The 21,302-nt window shown below is 45.7% G+C and overlaps 1 protein-coding gene across 1 annotated transcript in view; it reads right to left on the bottom strand.

Moving 5' to 3' along the window:
• Nucleotides 1–19,364, bottom strand: part of LOC115171812 (palmitoleoyl-protein carboxylesterase notum1a) — a 28,921-nt gene extending 9,557 nt beyond the window's left edge. Inside the window, exons 1-3 of the mRNA XM_029728962.1 lie at nucleotides 19,050–19,364; nucleotides 14,886–15,290; nucleotides 1,176–1,324 (exon numbers count right to left, since the gene is read on the bottom strand). Coding sequence (XP_029584822.1) covers nucleotides 1,176–1,324; nucleotides 14,886–15,211 — 475 coding nt within the window. The 5' untranslated portion in view covers nucleotides 15,212–15,290; nucleotides 19,050–19,364. The remainder of the gene's footprint in view (nucleotides 1–1,175; nucleotides 1,325–14,885; nucleotides 15,291–19,049) is intronic.
• Between the last annotated feature and the right edge of the window lie 1,938 nt (nucleotides 19,365–21,302).

Raw genomic sequence — 21,302 nt, forward strand, 5'->3', positions numbered from 1 at the left:
GATACGTAATAACATAAAGACAACATTAACCATACGTAATAACATAAAGACAACATTAACCATACGTAATAACATAAAGACAACATTAACCATACGTAATAACATAAAGACAACATTAACGTTACGTAATAACATAAAGACAACATTAACGTTACGTAATAACATATAGACAACATTAACCATACGTAATAACATAAAGACAACATTAACCATACGTAATAACATATAGACAACATTAACCATACGTAATAACATAAAGACAACATTAACCATACGTAATAACATATAGACAACATTAACCATACGTAATAACATAAAGACAACATTAACCATACGTAATAACATAAAGACAACATTAACCATACGTAATAACATAAAGACAACATTAACGTTACGTAATAACATATAGACAACATTAACCATACGCAATAACATAAAGACAACATTAACGATACGTAATAACATAAAGACAACATTAACCATACGTAATAACATAAAGACAACATTAACCATACGCAATAACATAAAGACAACATTTACCATACGTAATAACATAAAGACGACATTAACCATACGTAATAACATATAGACAACATTAACGTTACGTAATAACATAAAGACAACATTAACCATACGTAATAACATAAAGACAACATTTACCATACGTAATAACATAAAGACGACATTAACCATACGTAATAACATAAAGACAACATTAACCATACGTAATAACATATAGACAACATTAACCATACGTAATAACATAAAGACGACACATCAAGAAGCCAATTTCACGCAATAGCCTGCTGAATTTGCGAGGCACAAATGAAAATGTGGCACTGACTAAGGCATGGATTGATGTATCAGTATTGTTTCAATGAAGAGTTTGGCATTCGACTAGCCATGCGCGACATGCACGCGCAGTTATAAGCCTGCTAGAGTTAGCGGAAGGCAGACGAGCAATATCAACCGTCGTAGTACGGATGAAGCCTGAGCTGGAATGTGAAGCTAACTGGAGCTGGCTACTTTTACAAAACCCAGAGTAGATGTGACTTGCTTCACAGGATACCGTTCAGGACTAGGCTTAATTTGTGTCTTAGAGTAGTAGTGGTGGGGGTTGGTGAACCGTAACAGCCAGACAGACACAGGCGGGTACTGTAGGCAGAGATTCTGACCTGTTTTGGTTTGAGGCCACTTGGACGAGCTCATCAGTCTCCTCATGGTGTCGTATCGGCTGTCACAGTTGTCTTTGTTGAAGCAGTACCAGCCGCCCTCCAAGAATATCAACCACCGTCTGCTCCCTCGGGACTCTTTCATGTAGTACCTAGAACAGAAAGAAAACCATTCTATTTTAGAAACACAAACTCACAAACCATGGACAAGAATCACGTATCCTCACGCAAATCACTCAAGTTGCCCTCACCGTCTCCAGGCATTAGTGACTGTGCCAAACAGAATAAACCTATGACCTCATGTACATATTATGTAATCAAAGAATACAAGACATGGTGTTACTTTGAAGATCTTTATCTCTGTTAGCAAAAATAATCTAAAGCTAAAACTACTTCCCCCAGATTTGAACTCACCTAAACAATGTTTGAGTGCTGGTTACACAGAGCCATGGTGTGGACGTCACACACACACACACACGACCCTATCATGTGATAAAACAACAGATAGGAGCTCATCTATGTTCCTCCACCCTCAGTATTGAGAAAGGGAAGACTAGTGTGTTTCCAAAATGGAACCCTATTCCCTTTATAATGCACTACTTTTGGCCTGTCAGAGCCCTATGGGCCACTATATAGGAAATTAGATGACATTTTGGAAGCACCCTAGGTGTTACCAGTGCCCTAACGGCCCGTGGCTGGCAACAGTGATAAGGAAGTGCAGTACCATCGTATTCCCTGTTACTACTCTGCTGAAGTCATCGTTCTTTAACAGTGGTCTCATACATAGGCCCTCCATCTCAGGCTGGATAAAATCTCCACTACCCTCAGTGCCGGCCATGCAGAAATGAAAAACAGAGAGGAGATGACGTGCTGCCTGCAGCCTGCTGCAGCCAGGGATGAAAACCATGGTCAGGTCTGTGCAAACACACACACACACACACACACACACACACAAACACACACAGACACATCTCTGTTGCCCAGGACCCATATTCACTACATCCACCCAGAGGAATTCTCCCTTTGATGCGTCACGGAGAGTCAGAGCCTTAAACGCTATTCTACAGTGGATTAAACAGCACGACCTGAACCACCTTCTGAACACAGAGATCAAACACAGAGATCATTGTCTGAACCAAAACAATTAAAACAACTAACACCCTTGTCTTTCTTGGTTCTAACACTCACACTGTCTCTTCTCACTAGCACTGATTCTGCTGATAGATGCTTTATTGAGGAAAAGTTGTCCTTATTATTATTGTGATAGGAGGTTGTCTCACCTAGCTTCATCTTAAGATGAATGAACTTACTGTAAGTCGCTCTGCATAAGAGCGTCTGCTAAATGACTGAAGTGTGAATGTGGCTGAATGTAAATGCGGCTCAAATGTAAATGCGACTGAAATGTAAATGTAGCTAAAATGTAAATGTTTTCCTATTCAATTCTATGGATCTGAACCTGAACTAAACTGGTCCGATGTTTTCTTTTCGGGTTGTCCTTTTCAGCACAGATCCAGCAACTACGGTGGGCAGTTAGTTTCTGCTTGGTTTGGCTGAGCTTAGCTCAGTAGTGTAGGAAATATTCACTCTGAAGAGTTTTTCAATCTGGATGCATGGGTCATTCACTTCAGGAGATCTGTTCATCCTCTGCCCACAAGAGGGCAATGCTATAATTCATCCCCATAGTCTCACAACTGTGAAGTGTAGAATCATCAATTCACTGCATTCGCATAAGTCTACAGTTCTGTCAAGGCATTTTAATACAATGCAACAGCATGCTAACAGATACCCATGGACTTCCAGTCATAGTGCTAACGTTAGTTAGCTTTGGCTCGCAAATCTACCTCTTAACTTCCTTCATACTGGAAACAGAGACATAAACAGTTGTTCATCGGACTCTGGGGAAGTAGATAAAGGGCCTCATTGCCAAAATCCCAAAGTATCCCTTTAACTTTCTGTCACCCAACAACATTTCTACCATTTCACAGGATCAGACTAGCAGACACTACAAAAGACCGTTAGAAGCAAGCATGATTCTCACAATGTTTCTGTGATGGCTAGGCTTTAGCTCAGCGGACTAACACAGACTTGTAGCACCCAAGAGGCCTGGATTCAAACCCCGTCGGCCATACAAGCAGGCATGATGCTATTCTATTCCCTATTTACTTCTGCAATGTTCTGCGATGTTCAGAGACTGTTATTTCAGCAACAGACATGTTAGCCTGCTGAGCTAAAGCCTAGCTTCTAAGGGAGCTTTGTCAGGCAGCTAGAGGGAACAGCGGTATCTGAACGCTCCTCTTTACCGACGACGATGCAGCTGCAGCTGAGACAGTCGGCTTCTCGGACCGGAAACTCTGGCGGCTGCCAGGCATATCTCATCATTGGAGCTCCCGAGTGGCGGAGCAGTCTAAGGCACTGCATCTCAGTGCTGGAGGCGTCACTACAGAACCTGGTTTGATTCCAGGCTGTATCACAACCGGCCGTGATTGGGAGTCCCATAAGGTGGCGTACAATTGGCCCAGCATCATCCAGGTTAGGGTTTGGCTGGGGTAGGCCGTCACTAACTAACAGACTCACCACTAACTAACAGACTCACCACTAACTAACATCTACCATGGTAGACACACCACTAACTAACATCTACCAGGGTAGACACACCACTAACTAACATCTACCAGGGCAGACACACCACTAACTAACATCTACCAGGGCAGACACACCACTAACTAACATCTACCAGGGCAGACACACCACTAACTAACATCTACCAGGGCAGACACACCACTAACTAACATCTACCAGGGCAGACACACCACTAACTAACATCTACCAGGGCAGACACACCACTAACTAACATCTACCAGGGCAGACACACCACTAACTAACTTCTACCAGGGCAGACACACCACTAACTAACTTCTACCAGGGCAGACTCACCACTAACTAACATCTACCAGGGCAGACTCACCACTAACTAACATCTACCAGGGCAGACTCACCACTAACTAACATCTACCAGGGCAGACACACCACTAACTAACATCTACCAGGGCAGACACACCACTAACTAACATCTACCAGGGCAGACACACCACTAACTAACTTCTACCAGGGCAGACTCACCACTAACTAACATCTACCAGGGCAGACACACCACTAACTAACATCTACCAGGGCAGACACACCACTAACTAACTTCTACCAGGGCAGACTCACCACTCCATCACTATAAGTCTCTTTATTATGTTGGAGAAAAGATTTCCTGTGGCTCTAGAGAGGTATCACAATAACTATACAGATGTATCACTATACAACACAGGAGGTTGGTGGCACATTAATTGGGGAGGACGAACTCATGGTAATGTCTGGAGCAGAATTAGTGGAATAGTATCAAATACATCAAACACATGGTTTCCATGGTTTCCATGTGTTTGATGCCATTCCATTTGCTCCGTTCCAGCAATTATTATGAGTCGTCCAACACTCAGCAGCCTCCACTGCTATACAACTACCTAAACTATCACTATAACTATAAACTACAGATCTATCACTATACAGCTACCTAAACTATCACTATAACTATAAACTACAGATCTATCACTATACAGCTACCTAAACTATCACTATAACTATAAACTACAGATCTATCACTATACAGCTACCTAAACTATCACTATAGCTATAAACTACAGATCTATCACTATACAGCTACCTAAACTATCACTATAACTATAAACTACAGATCTATCACTATACAGCTACCTAAACTATCACTATAACTATAAACTACAGATCTATCACTATACAGCTACCTAAACTATCACTATAACTATAAACTACAGATCTATCACTATACAGCTACCTAAACTATCACTATAACTATAAACTACAGATCTATCACTATACAGCTACCTAAACTATCACTATAACTATAAACTACAGATCTATCACTATACAGCTACCTAAACTATCACTATAACTATAAACTACAGATCTATCACTATACAGCTACCTAAACTATCACTATAACTATAAACTACAGATCTATCACTATACAGCTACCTAAACTATCACTATAATTATAAACTACAGATCTATCACTATACAGCTACCTAAACTATCACTATAACTATAAACTACAGATCTATCACTATACAGCTACCTAAACTATCACTATAACTATAAACTACAGATCTATCACTATACATCTACCTAAAGTATCACTATAACTATAAACTACAGATCTATCACTATACAGCTACCTAAACTATCACTATAACTATAAACTACAGATCTATCACCATACAGCAACCTAAACTATCACTATAACTACCACTATCACGAACACTATCACTACCACTACCACTACCACTACCACTATCACTACCACGATCACTACCACGATCACTACCACGATCACTACCACGATCACTATCACAAACACTACGACTATCACTATCACTAACACTGTCACTATCACTGTCACTGTCACTATCACTAACACTGTCACTATCACAAACACTGTCACTATCACAAACACTGTCACTATCACAAACACTGTCACTATCACAAACACTGTCACTATCACTATCAAATCAAATTGTATTTGTCACGTGCGCCGAATACAACAGGTGTAGACCTTACAGTGAAATGCTTACTTACAGGCTCTAACCAATAGTGCAAAAAAGGTATTAGGTGAACAATAGGTAAGTAAAGAAATAAAAACAACAGTAAAAAGACAGTGAAAAATAACAGTAGCGAGGCGATATACAGTAGCGAGGCTATAAAAGTAGCGAGGCTACATACAGACACTGGTTAGTCAGGCTGATTGAGGTAGTATGTACATGTAGATATGGTTAAAGTGACTATGCATATATGATGAACAGAGAGTAGCAGTAGCATAAAGAGGGGTTGGCGGGTGGTGGGACACAATGCAGATAGCCTGGTTAGCCAATGTGCCGGAGCACTGGTTGGTTGGGCCAATTGAGGTAGTATGTACATGAATGCACAGATAAAGTGACTATGCAAATAAGATAAACAGAGAGTAGCAGCAATGTAAAAGAGGGGTTGGGGGGGGGGGGGCACACAATGCAAATAGTCCGGGTAACCATTTGGTTACCTGTTCAGGAGTCTTATGGCTTGGGGGTAAAAACTGTTGAGAAGCCTTTTTGTCCTAGACTTGGCACTCCGGTACCGCTTGCCATGCGGTAGTAGAGAGAACAGTCTATCACTATCACTATCACTAACACAATCACTATCACTGTCACCATCACTATCACTATCACTATCACCATCACTAACACCGTCACCATCACTAACACCGTCACCATCACTAACACTGTCACCATCACTAACACTGTCACCATCACTAACACTGTCACCATCACTAACACTGTCACTGTCACCATCACTAACACTGTCACCATCACTAACACGGTCACCATCACTAACACTGTCACCATCACTAACACTGTCACCATCACTAACACCGTCACCATCACTAACACCGTCACCATCACTGTCACTATCATTAACACTGTCACTATCATTAACACTGTCACTATCATTAACACGGTCACTATCATTAACACGGTCACTATCATTAACACGGTCACTATCATTAACACGGTCACTAACACTGTCACTATCACTAACACTATCACTGTCACTATCACTGTCACTATCACTAACACTGTCACTATTACTAACACTATCACTAACACTGTCACTATCACTGTCACTATCACTGCCACTATCACTAATAGTATCACTAACACTATCAATATCACTAACACTATCACTGTCACTAACACTGTCACTAACACCATCACTATTATTAACAACAAAAATAACAACAACAACAATTATCAGGGAGGGAAAGGGTGAACAAGGGAGGGACAGGGTGAACCAGGGAGGGGAAGGGTGAACCAGGGAGGGACAGAGTGAACCAGGGAAGGACAGAGTGAACCAGGGAGGGACAGGGTGAACCAGGGAGGGACAGGGTGAACCAGGGAGGGAAGGGTGAACCAGGGAGGAGAAGGGTGAACCAGGGAGGAGAAGGGTGAACCAGGGAGGAGAAGGGTGAACCAGGGAGGAGAAGGGTGAACCAGGGAGGGACAGGGTGAACCAGGGAGGGACAGAGTGAACCAGGGAGGGACAGGGTGAACCAGGGAGGGACAGGGTGAACCGGGGAGGGACAGGGTGAACCAGGGAGGGACAGAGTGAACCAGGGAGGGAAGGGTGAACCGGGGAGGAGAAGGGTGAACCGGGGAGGAGAAGGGTGAACCGGGGAGGGACAGGGTGAACCGGGGAGGGACAGGGTGAACCGGGGAGGGACAGGGTGAACCGGGGAGGGACAGGGTGAACCAGGGAGGGACAGGGTGAACCAGGGAGGGACAGGGTGAACCAGGGAGGGACAGGGTGAACCAGGGAGGGACAGGGTAAACCAGGGAGGGACAGGGTGAACCAGAGAGGGACAGGGTGAACCAGAGAGGGACAGGGTGAACCAGGGAGGGACAGGGCGAACCAGGAAGGGACAGGGCGAACCAGGGAGGGACAGGGCAAACCAGGGAGGGACAGGGCAAACCAAGGTGGCACAGGATCAACCAGGGAGGGACAGAGGGAACCAGGGAGGGTTAGAGGGAACCAGGTAGGGGCAGAGTGAACAAATGAGGGGCAGAGTGAACAGGGAGGGGAAAGGTTAACCAGGGAGGGACAGGGCGAAACAGGGAGGGACAAGGTGAACCTGGGAGGAGCAGGGTGAACCAGGGAGGGACAGGGTGAACCAGGGAGACAGGGTGAACCAGGGAGGGACAGGGTGAACCAGGGAGGGACAGGGTGAACCAGGGAGGGACAGGGTGAACCAGGGAGGGACAGGGTGAACCAGGGAGGGACAGGGTGAACCTGGGAGGGGAAGGGTGAACCAGGGAGGAGCAGGGTGAACCTGGGAGGGACAAGGTGAACCAGGGAGGGACAGGGTGAACCAGGGAGGGACAGGGTGAACCAGGGAGGGACAGGGTAAACCAGGGAGGGACAGGGTGAACCAGAGAGGGACAGGGTGAACCAGAGAGGGACAGGGTGAACCAGGGAGGGACAGGGTGAACCAGGAAGGGACAGGGCAAACCAGGGAGGGACAGGGCAAACCAGGGAGGGACAGGGCAAACCAAGGTGGCACAGGATCAACCAGGGAGGGACAGAGGGAACCAGGGAGGGTTAGAGGGAACCAGGTAGGGGCAGAGTGAACAAATGAGGGGCAGAGTGAACAGGGAGGGGAAAGGTTAACCAGGGAGGGACAGGGCGAAACAGGGAGGGACAAGGTGAACCTGGGAGGAGCAGGGTGAACCAGGGAGGGACAGGGTGAACCAGGGAGACAGGGTGAACCAGGGAGGGACAGGGTGAACCAGGGAGGGACAGGGTGAACCAGGGAGGGACAGGGTGAACCAGGGAGGGACAGGGTGAACCAGGGAGGGACAGGGTGAACCAGGGAGGGACAGGGTGAACCTGGGAGGGGAAGGGTGAACCAGGGAGGGAAAGGGTGAACAAGGGAGGGGAAGGGTGAACCAGGGAGGGGAAGGGTGAACCAGGGAGGGGAAGGGTGAACCAGGGAGGGACAGAGTGAACCAGGGAGGGACAGGGTGAACCAGGGAGGGACAGGGTGAACCAGGGAGGGACAAGGTGAACCAGGGAGGGACAGGGTGAACCAGGGAGGGACAGGGTGAACCAGGGAGGGACAGGGTGAACCAGGGAGGGACAGGAGAACCAGGGAGGGAAGGGTGAACCAGGGAGGAGAAGGGTGAACCAGGGAGGAGAAGGGTGAACCAGGGAGAAGAAGGGTGAACCAGGGAGAAGAAGGGTGAACCAGGGAGGGACAGGGTGAACCAGGGAGGGACAGGGTGAACCAGAGAGGGACAGGGTGAACCAGAGAGGGACAGGGTGAACCAGAGAGGGACAGGGTGAACCAGGGAGGGACAGGGTGAACCAGGGAGGGACAGGGTGAACCAGGGAGGGACAGGGTGAACCAGGGAAGGGCAGGGTGAACCAGGGAGGGGCAGGGTGAACAGGGAGGGGAAAGGTTAACCAGGGAGGGACAGGGTGAAACAAGGAGGGACAGGGTGAACCAGGGAGGGACAGGGTGAACCAGGGAGGGACAGGGTGAACCGGGGAGGGACAGGGTGAACCAGGGAGACAGGGTGAACCAGGGAGGGAAAGGGTGAACAAGGGAGGGACAGGGTGAACAAGGGAGGGACAGGGTGAACCAGGGAGGGACAGGGTGAACCAGGGAGGGACAGGGTGAACCAGGGAGGGACAGGGTGAACCAGGGAGGGAAAGGGTGAACCAGGGAGGGGAAGGGTGAACCAGGGAGGGGAAGGGTGAACCAGGGAGGGGCAGGGTGAACCAGGGAGGGACAGGGTGAACCAGGGAGGGACAGGGTGAACCAGGGAGGGTTAGAGGGAACCAGGTAGGGGCAGAGTGAACAAATGAGGGGCAGAGTGAACAGGGAGGGGAAAGGTTAACCAGGGAGGGACAGGGTGAAACAGGGAGGGACAGGGTGAAACAGGGAGGGACAGGGTGAACCAGGGAGGGACAGGGTGAACCAGGGAGGGACAGGGTGAACCAGGGAGGGACAGGGTGAACCAGGGAGGGACAGGGTGAACAAGGGAGGGACAGGGTGAACAAGGGAGGGACAGGGTGAACCAGGGATGGACAGGGTGAACCAGTGAGACAGGGTGAACCAGGGAGGGAAAGGGTGAACCAGGGAGGGAAAGGGTGAACCAGGGAGGGGAAGGGTGAACCAGGGAGGGGAAGGGTGAACCAGGGAGGGGAAGGGTGAACCAGGGAGGGGAAGGGTGAACCAGGGAGGGGCAGGGTGAACCTGAGAGGGGCAGGGTGAACCTGAGAGGGGCAGGGTGAACCTGAGAGGGGCAGGGTGAACCTGAGAGGGACAGGGTGAACCAGGGAGGGACAGGGTGACCCTGAGAGGGGCAGGGTGAACCTGAGAGGGACAGGGTGAACCAGGGAGGGGCAGGGTGAACCTGAGAGGGGCAGGGTGAACCTGAGAGGGGCAGGGTGAACCTGAGAGGGGCAGGGTGAACCTGAGAGGGGCAGGGTGAACCAGGGAGGAGCAGGGTGAACCAGGGGAGGGGCAGGGTGAACCAGGGAGGGACAGGGTGAACCAGGGAGGGACAGGGTGGCCCAGGGAGGGACAGGGTGGCCCAGGGAGGGACAGGGTGAACCAGGGAGGGACAGGGTGAACCAGGGAGGGACAGGGTGAACCAGGGAGGAGCAGGGTGAACCAGGGAGGAGCAGGGTGAACCAGGGAGGAGCAGGGTGAACCAGGGAGGAGCAGGGTGAACCAGGGAGGAGCAGGGTGAACCAGGGAGGAGAAGGGTGAACCAGGGAAAGACAGGGTGAACCAGGGAGGGACAGGGTGAACCAGGGAGGGACAGGGTGAACCAGGGAGGGACAGGGTGAACCTGAGAGGGGCAGGGTGAACCAGGGAGGGACAGGGTGAACCTGAGAGGGGCAGGGTGAACCTGAGAGGGACAGGGTGAACCAGGGAGGGACAGGGTGACCCTGAGAGGGGCAGGGTGAACCTGAGAGGGGCAGGGTGAACCTGAGAGGGGCAGGGTGAACCTGAGAGGGGCAGGGTGAACCTGAGAGGGGCAGGGTGAACCTGAGAGGGGCAGGGTGAACCAGGGAGGAGCAGGGTGAACCAGGGGAGGGGCAGGGTGAACCAGGGAGGGACAGGGTGAACCAGGGAGGGACAGGGTGGCCCAGGGAGGGACAGGGTGAACCAGGGAGGGACAGGGTGAACCAGGGAGGGCCAGGGTAAACCAGGGAGGAGCAGGGTGAACCAGGGAGGAGCAGGGTGAACCAGGGAGGAGCAGGGTGAACCAGGGAGGAGCAGGGTGAACCAGGGAGGAGCAGGGTGAACCAGGGAGGGACAGGAGCTGGCTGGGAGGAATTAGTGTTAGAATCTGGTTATTTATAGACACAAAGGTGACTATTACAGAGATGACATCTGCCAACCTCTGGCATGCTGGCCAGGTCTAAAAGCCTCTGTGTCCTCACTCACACTACGATCCTAAAGAGCTAAGAGCTTTACGGGCTGGATGGGCCACTCTCTATGTGCCTGTCCCAAATGGAACCCTATTCCCTATGTGGTGCACTACTGTTGACCAGGGGCCATAGGGAATGGGGGACATATATGGAATAGGGTGCCATTTGGGATGGAGGATAGGAGTCACTCTGAGGTTTAATTATTACACTGGATTTATACAGGATGCTAAATCCAGAGAGAGACATCTACATCCTCCATCCAGTCAGTCACACACTGACATTAAAGACCCGTGTATAGACACGGTACTGTAGCCTACTGCCCAGCGATATGTCTAAGTCATAACACATTTCATGTGTTTTGTCTGTTGGGTATAAGCACAACAATCTGATATTACGAGACATACTGTACTGGACATGCAGACTTGCATCATGCTAGCGCTCCATAGCAGTGTATTACACTCTGACCTTAAATGGATCCCTCATCATTGCAGTGGGTTAGAATAGCATTAACCTCCCAATAGAGCATGCTTGCTATAAAACAAATATAGGTGATAGGGATTAGAAAGTAGGGTATGGAACATCGAGAGTACGGGGATTAGAAAGTAGGGTATGGAACATCAAGAGTACGGGGATTAGAAAGTAGGGTATGGAACATCGAGAGTACATGGATTAGAATGTAGGGTATGGAACATCGAGAGTACGGGGATTAGAATGTAGGGTATGGAACATCGAGAGTATGGGGATTAGAATGTAGGGTATGGAACATCGAGAGTACGGGGATTAGAAAGTAGGGTATGGAACATCGAGAGTATGGGGATTAGGAAGTAGGGTACGGAACATCGAGAGTACGGGGATTAAAAAGTAGGGTACGGAACATCGAGAGTATGGGGATTAGGAAGTAGGGTACAGAACATCGAGAGTACGGGGATTAGAAAGTAGGGTATGGAACATCGAGAGTACGGGGATTAGAAAGTGGGGTATGGAACATCGAGAGTACGGGGATTAGAATCTAGGGTATGGAACATCGAGAGTACAATAATTACAAAGTAGGTATGGAACATCGAGAGTATGGGGATTAGAAAGTAGGGTACGGAACATCGAGAGTACATGGATTAGAATGTAGGGTATGGAACATCGAGAGTACGGGGATTAGAATGTAGGGTATGGAACATCGAGAGTATGGGGATTAGAAAGTAGGGTATGGAACATCGAGAGTACGGGGATTAGAAAGTAGGGTATGGAACATCGAGAGTACGGGGATTAGAAAGTAGGGTACGGAACATCGAGAGTATGGGGATTAGAAAGTAGGGTATGGAACATCGAGAGTATGGGGATTAGGAAGTAGGGTACAGAACATCGAGAGTACGGGGATTAGAAAGTAGGGTATGGAACATCGAGAGTACGGGGATTAGAAAGTGGGGTATGGAACATCGAGAGTACGGGGATTAGAATGTAGGGTATGGAACATCGAGAGTACAATAATTACAAAGTAGGTATGGAACATCGAGAGTATGGGGATTAGAAAGTAGGGTACGGAACATCGAGAGTACATGGATTAGAATGTAGGGTATGGAACATCGAGAGTACGGGGATTAGAATGTAGGGTATGGAACATCGAGAGTATGGGGATTAGAAAGTAGGGTATGGAACATCGAGAGTACGGGGATTAGAAAGTAGGGTATGGAACATCGAGAGTACGGGGATTAGAAAGTAGGGTATGGAACATCGAGAGTACGGGGATTAGAAAGTAGGGTACGGAACATCGAGAGTATGGGGATTAGAAAGTAGGGTATGGAACATCGAGAGTATGGGGATTAGGAAGTAGGGTACGGAACATCGAGAGTACGGGGATTAGAAAGTGGGGTATGGAACATCGAGAGTACGGGGATTAGAATGTAGGGTATGGAACATCGAGAGTACAATAATTACAAAGTAGGGTATGGAACATCGAGAGTACGGGGATTAGAATGTAGGGTATGGAACATCGAGAGTACATGGATTAGAATGTAGGGTATGGAACATCGAGAGTACGGGGATTAGAATGTAGGGTATGGAACATCGAGAGTACAATAATTACAAAGTAGGGTATGGAACATCGAGAGTACGGGGATTAGAATGTAGGGTATGGAACATCGAGAGTACATGGATTAGAAAGTAGGCAATGGAACATCGAGAGTACGGGGATTAGAATATAGGGTATGGAACATCGAGAGTACAGGGATTAGAAAGTAGGGTATGGAACATCGAGAGTACAGGGATTAGAAAGTAGGGTGTGGAACATCGAGAGCATGGGGATTAGAATGTAGGGTATGGAACATTGAGAGTACATGCATTAGAATTTAGGGTATGGAACATCGAGAGTACGGGGATTAGAAATTAGGGTATGGCACATCAACAGTAAAAACAAACAGATATATAGTATTCAATAGATACTGTATGTATTAGCCTTTCAAAGACTTGATGTATACTACACTATACCATATTAACCAATGACTATATGTATACTATACCATATTAACCAATAACACTGAATCTGTCTGGCAAAAAAATATATTTGCCTTTGTACATGTGTATAGTTTATTATACTACACAAGCCACACAACCCAACATAAAAGCAGTTCCCTTTGCTAAGATTTGGAGGCTTTAACCCAATGCAACCTGTTGAGTAGTGTCTCTGCATGCACTGTGCCATTGAGTTCAGCATTTGGCTTAACCATGTCTATCTATGCCCTCTGGTTGTCTTTGCTGCAATAACAGACACAGTTAAATATCCAAATGCTTTTAGTCCCTCTGCTTATCCCTCATTAATGGAAAAAAAACATGAAGGCTTTTCCAGTGCCAAATGGATTTTCTCTTAATGACAGACTACTTAAGGTCTTTGGAGAGAGAGAGAGAGAGAGAGAGAGAGAGAGAGATAGAGAATATATTTTTTTGAATTATATTTTAGAAATACTACCATACTGAGGCTAATGAGCAACACAATGGCTGTGCTTATCTATGCCGAAAACAGGTGTCAATTTCACAACCATATTACTGGTGAATAACAGTTATTAGCCTATATTCCTTCATGGGAAATTGTTTATGTCATTTTGACATTGGTTTGGATGAACATAAAAACAATATAAAGATCAATATAATATTTTTCCATTAAAATTGGGATTGAATTTATATGACCAGGTATGTTTTCCAATATTATCTTCATTTAAAAAATACAATGCATATAAAAAAAACTTCTATACACATTTTGGTGAGTCGCGTACACGTAAAGATAATGGACCAATCCGATTTGCAATGATTGTAGAGAGATTCCAAATGTGGAAAATGTATACATTTTGATCACTTCCGCATCATGAGATTAAGAAGCCCACAGAAATCAAGCACTATGCGCATTATGCACGTGCCAGGCCGCAAAAATTCGCTGAATAGCTGCCATTACGCACAGCAGCTGTCTTGGACATCTGTAGAACACACTTTTTGTGATCCTCTAATCTAAAGTAGATATCTCAATCACAAAAAAAATCTATATTTAAACTTTAAGGATAAGCAAAATCCAATGGGCAATCATGTTTGGAGTGTGCTTTCAACATGCTATATTTCTGGAAACCTCGACTGTATGAAAGAAAAAGTCACGCATGAGATGAGAAAAGAATACAATACCCTGCTGGAGTTCCATCGTTGCACGTGACTGAAGTATTTTCCAAAAAGTGCAGCTTCATATCATAGTCGAGCTTCTGCGCCGAACACGGGTAGAGGGACTGCGCCAGGTTCTTCACCTGCGTCATGAAGTTGTCCATGTTCTCTTCAACGGCGGTGAAATCCAAAGGGAAACTCTCCGTGGTGTCACCCCGGTCCCGGTATGTGGGAGAAGGCGGTGTCCGTCGTGGTTGCGGGTTGCGACCACCTCGGAATCTTCTTGCGGCAAAAATTTCGGACTGCATAAACACCAGCAGCAAAAGCCAGGAAATCAATCTCATTGCCGTCATCTTTTCCGCGAGCCACCTGTAGTTTTGGTCTTCCTTTGATGATTTCCGAGTTTAAGGTTTTCCTTCCGAAGAATTCTTGCTGTTTGGTGATTGGATTGGAATAAGAAGCAGAGAATTACGCACGGTTCGAACTGTTGCACTGCTATCCTCCGAACTAGGCTAACTGTTTTGTATCAGATGATCAAGGAAAATACTTTTTAAATCTCCTTTCAGATCAATGATGTTCAGTAACAACATGTATTTATTAAAAACAATTCAGTGGCTTCTATGGGTCGATGTGAAAAATGTCTAAAATAGAAGCATTAGTTTCCTAGATTATCTTAATCGAAGTCGTAAAACTGTTCTGTTCTCATACCACCACCGCACTGTCACTGCTATTGAACCAAGTTTAGGGTTTGAGTTAAATGACAATACTCATCACATGCTCTGGAATTTTATTCAAACTTTCCCCCCTTCTCTCACCCGTCATCCAATCAGAGAGGAGGGCAGGACTCTGGGTTGGGCATGATCAAGCGTAGCAGACTTCCCCCCTTTTAATTTATTGAGGGGGAAAAAATGTCCGTGCTTTGGCTCTTTTGATCCGCGATGTTTCATTTGATGTGGTGTTTTTTTTTATTGACTTTGAAATGCCTATTTCCCATTCCACACACATTTATAGAGTAAGAATAAGCCCCTTGTTACACACTAGCCTAAAACTGAAGAGGGGAAAAATACACAACACAAAATCTAACTCTGGCCGGAGATTAACAACCCAGTAGCAAACTATTATGTTAGACATAGATGCAACATGTTTTACACTTTGTTTTAAATGAAATCGAAATGATTAGTCTATTATTATTATGACTATGATCATGATTATTGTTATGATTATTATAATAATCGTTTTTACTATGTCTCTTATTGAATTGTTGAATAGCCCTGTACATTTATTATGAATTAATGCACGGATACTGTCTTTGATCTCACATACTTTTTCTCTGAAAGCAATACTAACTTCACGCATTCTTTAATTTCCTCAAAGGTTATTACTGTGGTGGAGATCTTTTACAGATTGCTATATACCGACTTCCTCTTAATTCATTTTTAATATAGTGAAATGGTGCCCACAGGTGTTTCATGTTGCGAGTTGAAAGCCTTCCTGTGACGTCTTGTGGCGCGCGCGGACACCCCTAGAGCGCAGGCAGTGCGCAGTATGCTAGCGCAGAAGCTATATGAGTTGCTATTGATGTGAATGATGGAGTGACACAAAATCTCACGCTTGTCGCAGTTTACTCCTAAACGACTTCTTATGTCATAGCCTTCTTCGCTATCAATTTGAACGCAGTGGACGTTTTCATCACTTCAATTGCTCCTATTTAGCTATAATAACTCTAATGTCATGATATCATTTTAGAAAAGGCTATTATTCTATTATTCTAAGAATGTGTGGCATGATTTCATTTTGACGACTAAATATCCTTGCTCAAGCTATCTATCGTTAACATCTTCAGCTTTTACATGTGTTGTTTAAAAATGCTTATTTCGATTAGATTTCAAAATAATTCAACATTACCTAGGTGTGCGCGAGCCTTTATTCCTAATGAACGACACTTTCAATATGTTGGCTTTAGGGCAACTCTGAGCATGTTGTGTTTGTCTGCGCGAGTGGACGCGGACCCTTTTTTTTATCTACAAGGGCCCCCTAAAGATCAAAGCAGCATCACTCTTTCTTTCTCTCCCCTCTCTCTCTCCCTCCCTCCCTTCGCAGCCCTGTCAGAACCCTTGCTCTACTGTATATTTTAAGTCAAGTTAAGCATCCTGAAGGGAAGCCCTCACCTTAACGCTGGAATGCCCGGTTGCGGTTAAAGTGTTTTTTTTAAAGGTTGGTCCCTCTCTGTGTCTGTGGAACAAATCCTTCATCTGATCCAGTCCGCAAGCGGCTTGCCTTGGATAAATACAATGCGTGCCATGCCATGTCGTCAACACTAGGCAATAGGGGATGCTTATTTATTTGCCTTGACGTATGTATTTGTCTTTAAGATCGTCTATAGGTTAGGCACGGCAATCACATTATAACATAACAGGAAGAATTTGGCAACACACCCCTGTCCTTTTTAACCCAATCGCCAAATTGAAATGCGTCACATTTGTTACTTTTCAAACTTCTTTTAAAATTGTTATTCGACTGCATAAAAGTCATTACACAAAATGTTGGCAGTAGGCATGTAGGCTATGCACTAAAATAGCCTACTCTAATGCTAGTGTAAAATAGATTTGTATCCCTGTCTGCCTGCTGTTGGTTATCTGTCCTTTTATTTCTGTCAACGGATGTCCCAACAAATGTTGGAATAAACAATAGCCTACTTATAATATCAGAAATGTAACTTCGCGTAATTAGGCTATATACATCAGTTGGGCTCGACATTAGCCTAAATAAAACGATCAATAAACACCTAATTTGCATGCAAAGTTGTGTAAAAAGACAGACCTATTTAGGGCACCCGACACTTTCTCAGGATAATTGATATGGTAATTGGTTTATTCCCGCTATGCGTGGAGGGGGGTTAGCTATGATGTCTTAATTAACCGTCACGCGCAATAAACACATAAAGGTATTAGTGTTTTATGGACTCTGTGGGATCCTCGGCTGGAGAGCTTTATCATCTATAGGGGCGGCGAGACTAGAGAGAGCCGATGGGCTGGGACACTTAACTCTGCAGAACCCTCCCTGTTGCGCCTAACTACCGCCCCATCCGCGTTTATATAGCAACGCGGTAACTGGGGAACTCGCGCGCTTGTGACAGTGATTCAATGATTGACACCAAGAGATGCCCCTTACTTATTATTATTATTAAATATTTTTTAAGAGATTCTCCTTATATTGGAACGCAAAACAGGGCTACTAGTGGAACATGGTCATGGATCGTCCTGTTTTCCAGACAGATATAGGCTACAGCTTCACAGGAGATCTTTTACGGACCTCCGTGTCAATACTGTACCGACCCTGGGTTTATAAGCGCGGAAATCGACTCTGCCGCTTGAGCATGCTTTTGCGGCACAGTCGATAGCGCGCCGGACTTCGGGCTTGAAGGTCGAGGGTTCGAGACCTGCTCCCTGCCTGTTCATTACATTGGTGTCAGAAGTGATCGGACCTTGCGTCCACGACAGTGCGTGTGCTTGGCCGGTGAGCGCGTTCCTGTAAGGCTTTGAGTCGCAAGCTAGCGCGAGGACGCGCTCTTTGAAAGGAGGGAGTAGTGTAACGACCCTGGGTTTATAAGCGCGGAAATCGACTCTGCCGCTTGAGCATGCTTTTGCGGCACAGTCGATAGCGCGCCGGACTTCGGGCTTGAAGGTCGAGGGTTCGAGACCTGCTCCCTGCCTGTTTCATTACAATACTTTTCAAGAGTGTCTATCAATTGTCCAGCGAGAGATTTATTGGACGCTGCCATTTCAATCAGGCCTAGCCTACTGTCTCCATAGCATCCTTTGAGCTCCATGAGCATCATATGTGCCTGTTGATGCCTTGGAGGTGCTAAGAAAAGGCATTAGGGAAACTGCCATTCTCATGGTGCTCTTTGTCGTAGCCTACTTATGTTCTGCTATTGCATTTGTACTACAGGTGAATATATTTTCTGTAAACAGATCAATGTATGACAGGACCTGAGGTTACAGTGAAGCAGCAATTGAGACAACGCCATACAACAGTATTCAAGCTGGTAATGTTTACAGCTCAATGTCATTTATCAACTCAATCACAGGTCTATCAGAAAAAGGACAACATTCTGTTGTGAAAACAGGTGAGTAATTTACGTTGATAAATCCTTAATATGCTTTTCCCTTTTTCAAAATGTCTCCCTACCAGAAAAGTCCTTTGGAATACAAAAGTGAGTTAAGGCTTCTGCATTCTTCGGTTGAAGCATTCTGGCACCTAGCTTAACTCAGATAGGCGAACCGAACGAGTGTGCTGGCATACCTTCGACCTTCGCTTGAAAAGACCTTTGAAAAATGAGAAAAAATTGGTAATAGTACTGTTTGTCCATATTGAGATGCCGTAGCATGAATACACTTCCTCAAAATAGTCATAATTAATCTAAGATTACTCAATAAATCTGGCATTCATTTTGACGTTTATGTCGAGGAGATCTTAGTCACGCAATTTTACATCTAACTAGGATGTTTGGTGCAAAATTTCTCAAGTGAAATGACAACAAACACTTAATTGAAGAATCCCCACTGTTGACCAATCACAGACGAAGGGTATAGACTTCGACTTCGAATTCAGGCTTGCTTCGAGAGAAAAAATGTTGTGTGCATGAATAGCCATAAAACCAGTGAATGTTAGTAAATGGTTGTGGAAATATATATATATATATATATATATATATATATATATATATATTGCTAACATAATAAATGCACAAAGTGTTCCGGATGGGAAGCATGTGGACACCTTTAACCTCCAAAGTGTGTACAAAGGTGAACAACAAAGCATAGACCAGGAAATGTGGAGGTATCTGAAATTCTAGACAGATTAATAATACCAGTAAATAATGAAAACTCTGTCCCATAGGGGAGAAAGGACATCATTACAAAGCAGACAAGAAAACAAATGTACGGGTCCATGCAACAAGGACTTACAGACCCATATCGATGTACTACTGCTAAAGTGATTGGCAGTCCCAAATGACAACCTATTCCCTATGTAGTGCACTACTTTTGACCACATTCCTATGGGCTCTGTTTGGGACGCAACTTTGGAGTAGGCAGCCAATTAACCTGGATATGAAATCACACTCACCAGCAGGACTGATGGTATTCATTGGGCAACTTCAAACGGATGCTTGTGGAGATTAGAACATGTGCTGCTAGGGCCTGTAGAAAGGAGAGGGTCTGTCACAGATTGAGTCTAGTCACTTTGACCAATACTCCCCGGAAATGTAACTCTTAAGTCACTCACAGATGGACCGTGGCCCCTCTGACACACTACAGAGAAGAGAGGTGCCTTGATGGAGCTTCAAATGGCCTCATGACAAGCTGGTTGAACTGACACGTCTGTGGGCTTACTGTTATATGGTGTTTTTACTGTTGTGTTGTACTGCAAAAACTGGGCACGAAACTGAAAACGTTGTGAAAATGAGCGTTTCGTATTAGACAAGCCCAGGTAGTCCCTCCCTCTTTGTTTAGTCCGTTTTCTTCTGCTTGATGAACACAACCCAGGTGTAGCTGATTGACAGGTAACCGTCAAAATAAAGGAAACACCAACATAAAGTGTCTTAATAGGGTGTCGGGCCACCAGGAGCCACCAGAACAGCTTCAGTGCACCTTGACATAGATTCTACAAGTGTTTGGAATTCTATTGGAGGGATGTGACACCATTCTTCCACGAGAAATTCCATAATTTGGTGTTTAGTTGATGGTGGTGGAAAACACTGTCTCAGGTACCACTCCAGAATCTCCCATTAGTGTTCAGTTGGATTGAGATCTGGTGACTGAGACACACACACACGCACGCACGCACACACACACACACGCACACACACACACACCTTTTAAACCCCCTGTGCTCCTTTGAGACCCCTATTTCAAAGTCACTGAGATCTCTTCTAGCCATGGTAGCCAAAATAATGGGCAACGTGTCATTTTTATACATGACCCTAAGCATGATGGGATGTTAATTGCTTCATTAACTCAGGAATCACACATGTAGAATCACCTGCTTTCAGTATACTTTGTATCCCTCATTTACTCAAGTGTTTCCTTTATTTTGACAGTGACCTGTACATTGTGTATTATAGGTCTGCACACATTCTGGAACCCTAAATGACCAAGAACTGACACCTGAGTCCTCCACATGCATTCACAGGTTTGGAGACTGGTCATATTTTTGTCTGCGGTTTCACAGTAGTCTCCACTGCCTTTCATGCTCTAATTTTCCAATCTTCATCTGGGTTTCAAAGCCAGGAGGGCCAGGAACAGGTTACTCTTCAGACATATTACAGTTGTCTTCTCTCTCTCTCTCTCTCTCTCTCTCTCTCTCTCTCTCTCTCTCTCTGTCTCTCTCTCTGTCTCTCTCTCTGTCTCTCTCTCCTTCTCTTGGTCTTCTCTCTCTCTC

Source organism: Salmo trutta, chromosome 32 (genome assembly GCF_901001165.1).
Source record: "Salmo trutta chromosome 32, fSalTru1.1, whole genome shotgun sequence".
NCBI classification, from domain to species: domain Eukaryota; kingdom Metazoa; phylum Chordata; class Actinopteri; order Salmoniformes; family Salmonidae; genus Salmo; species Salmo trutta.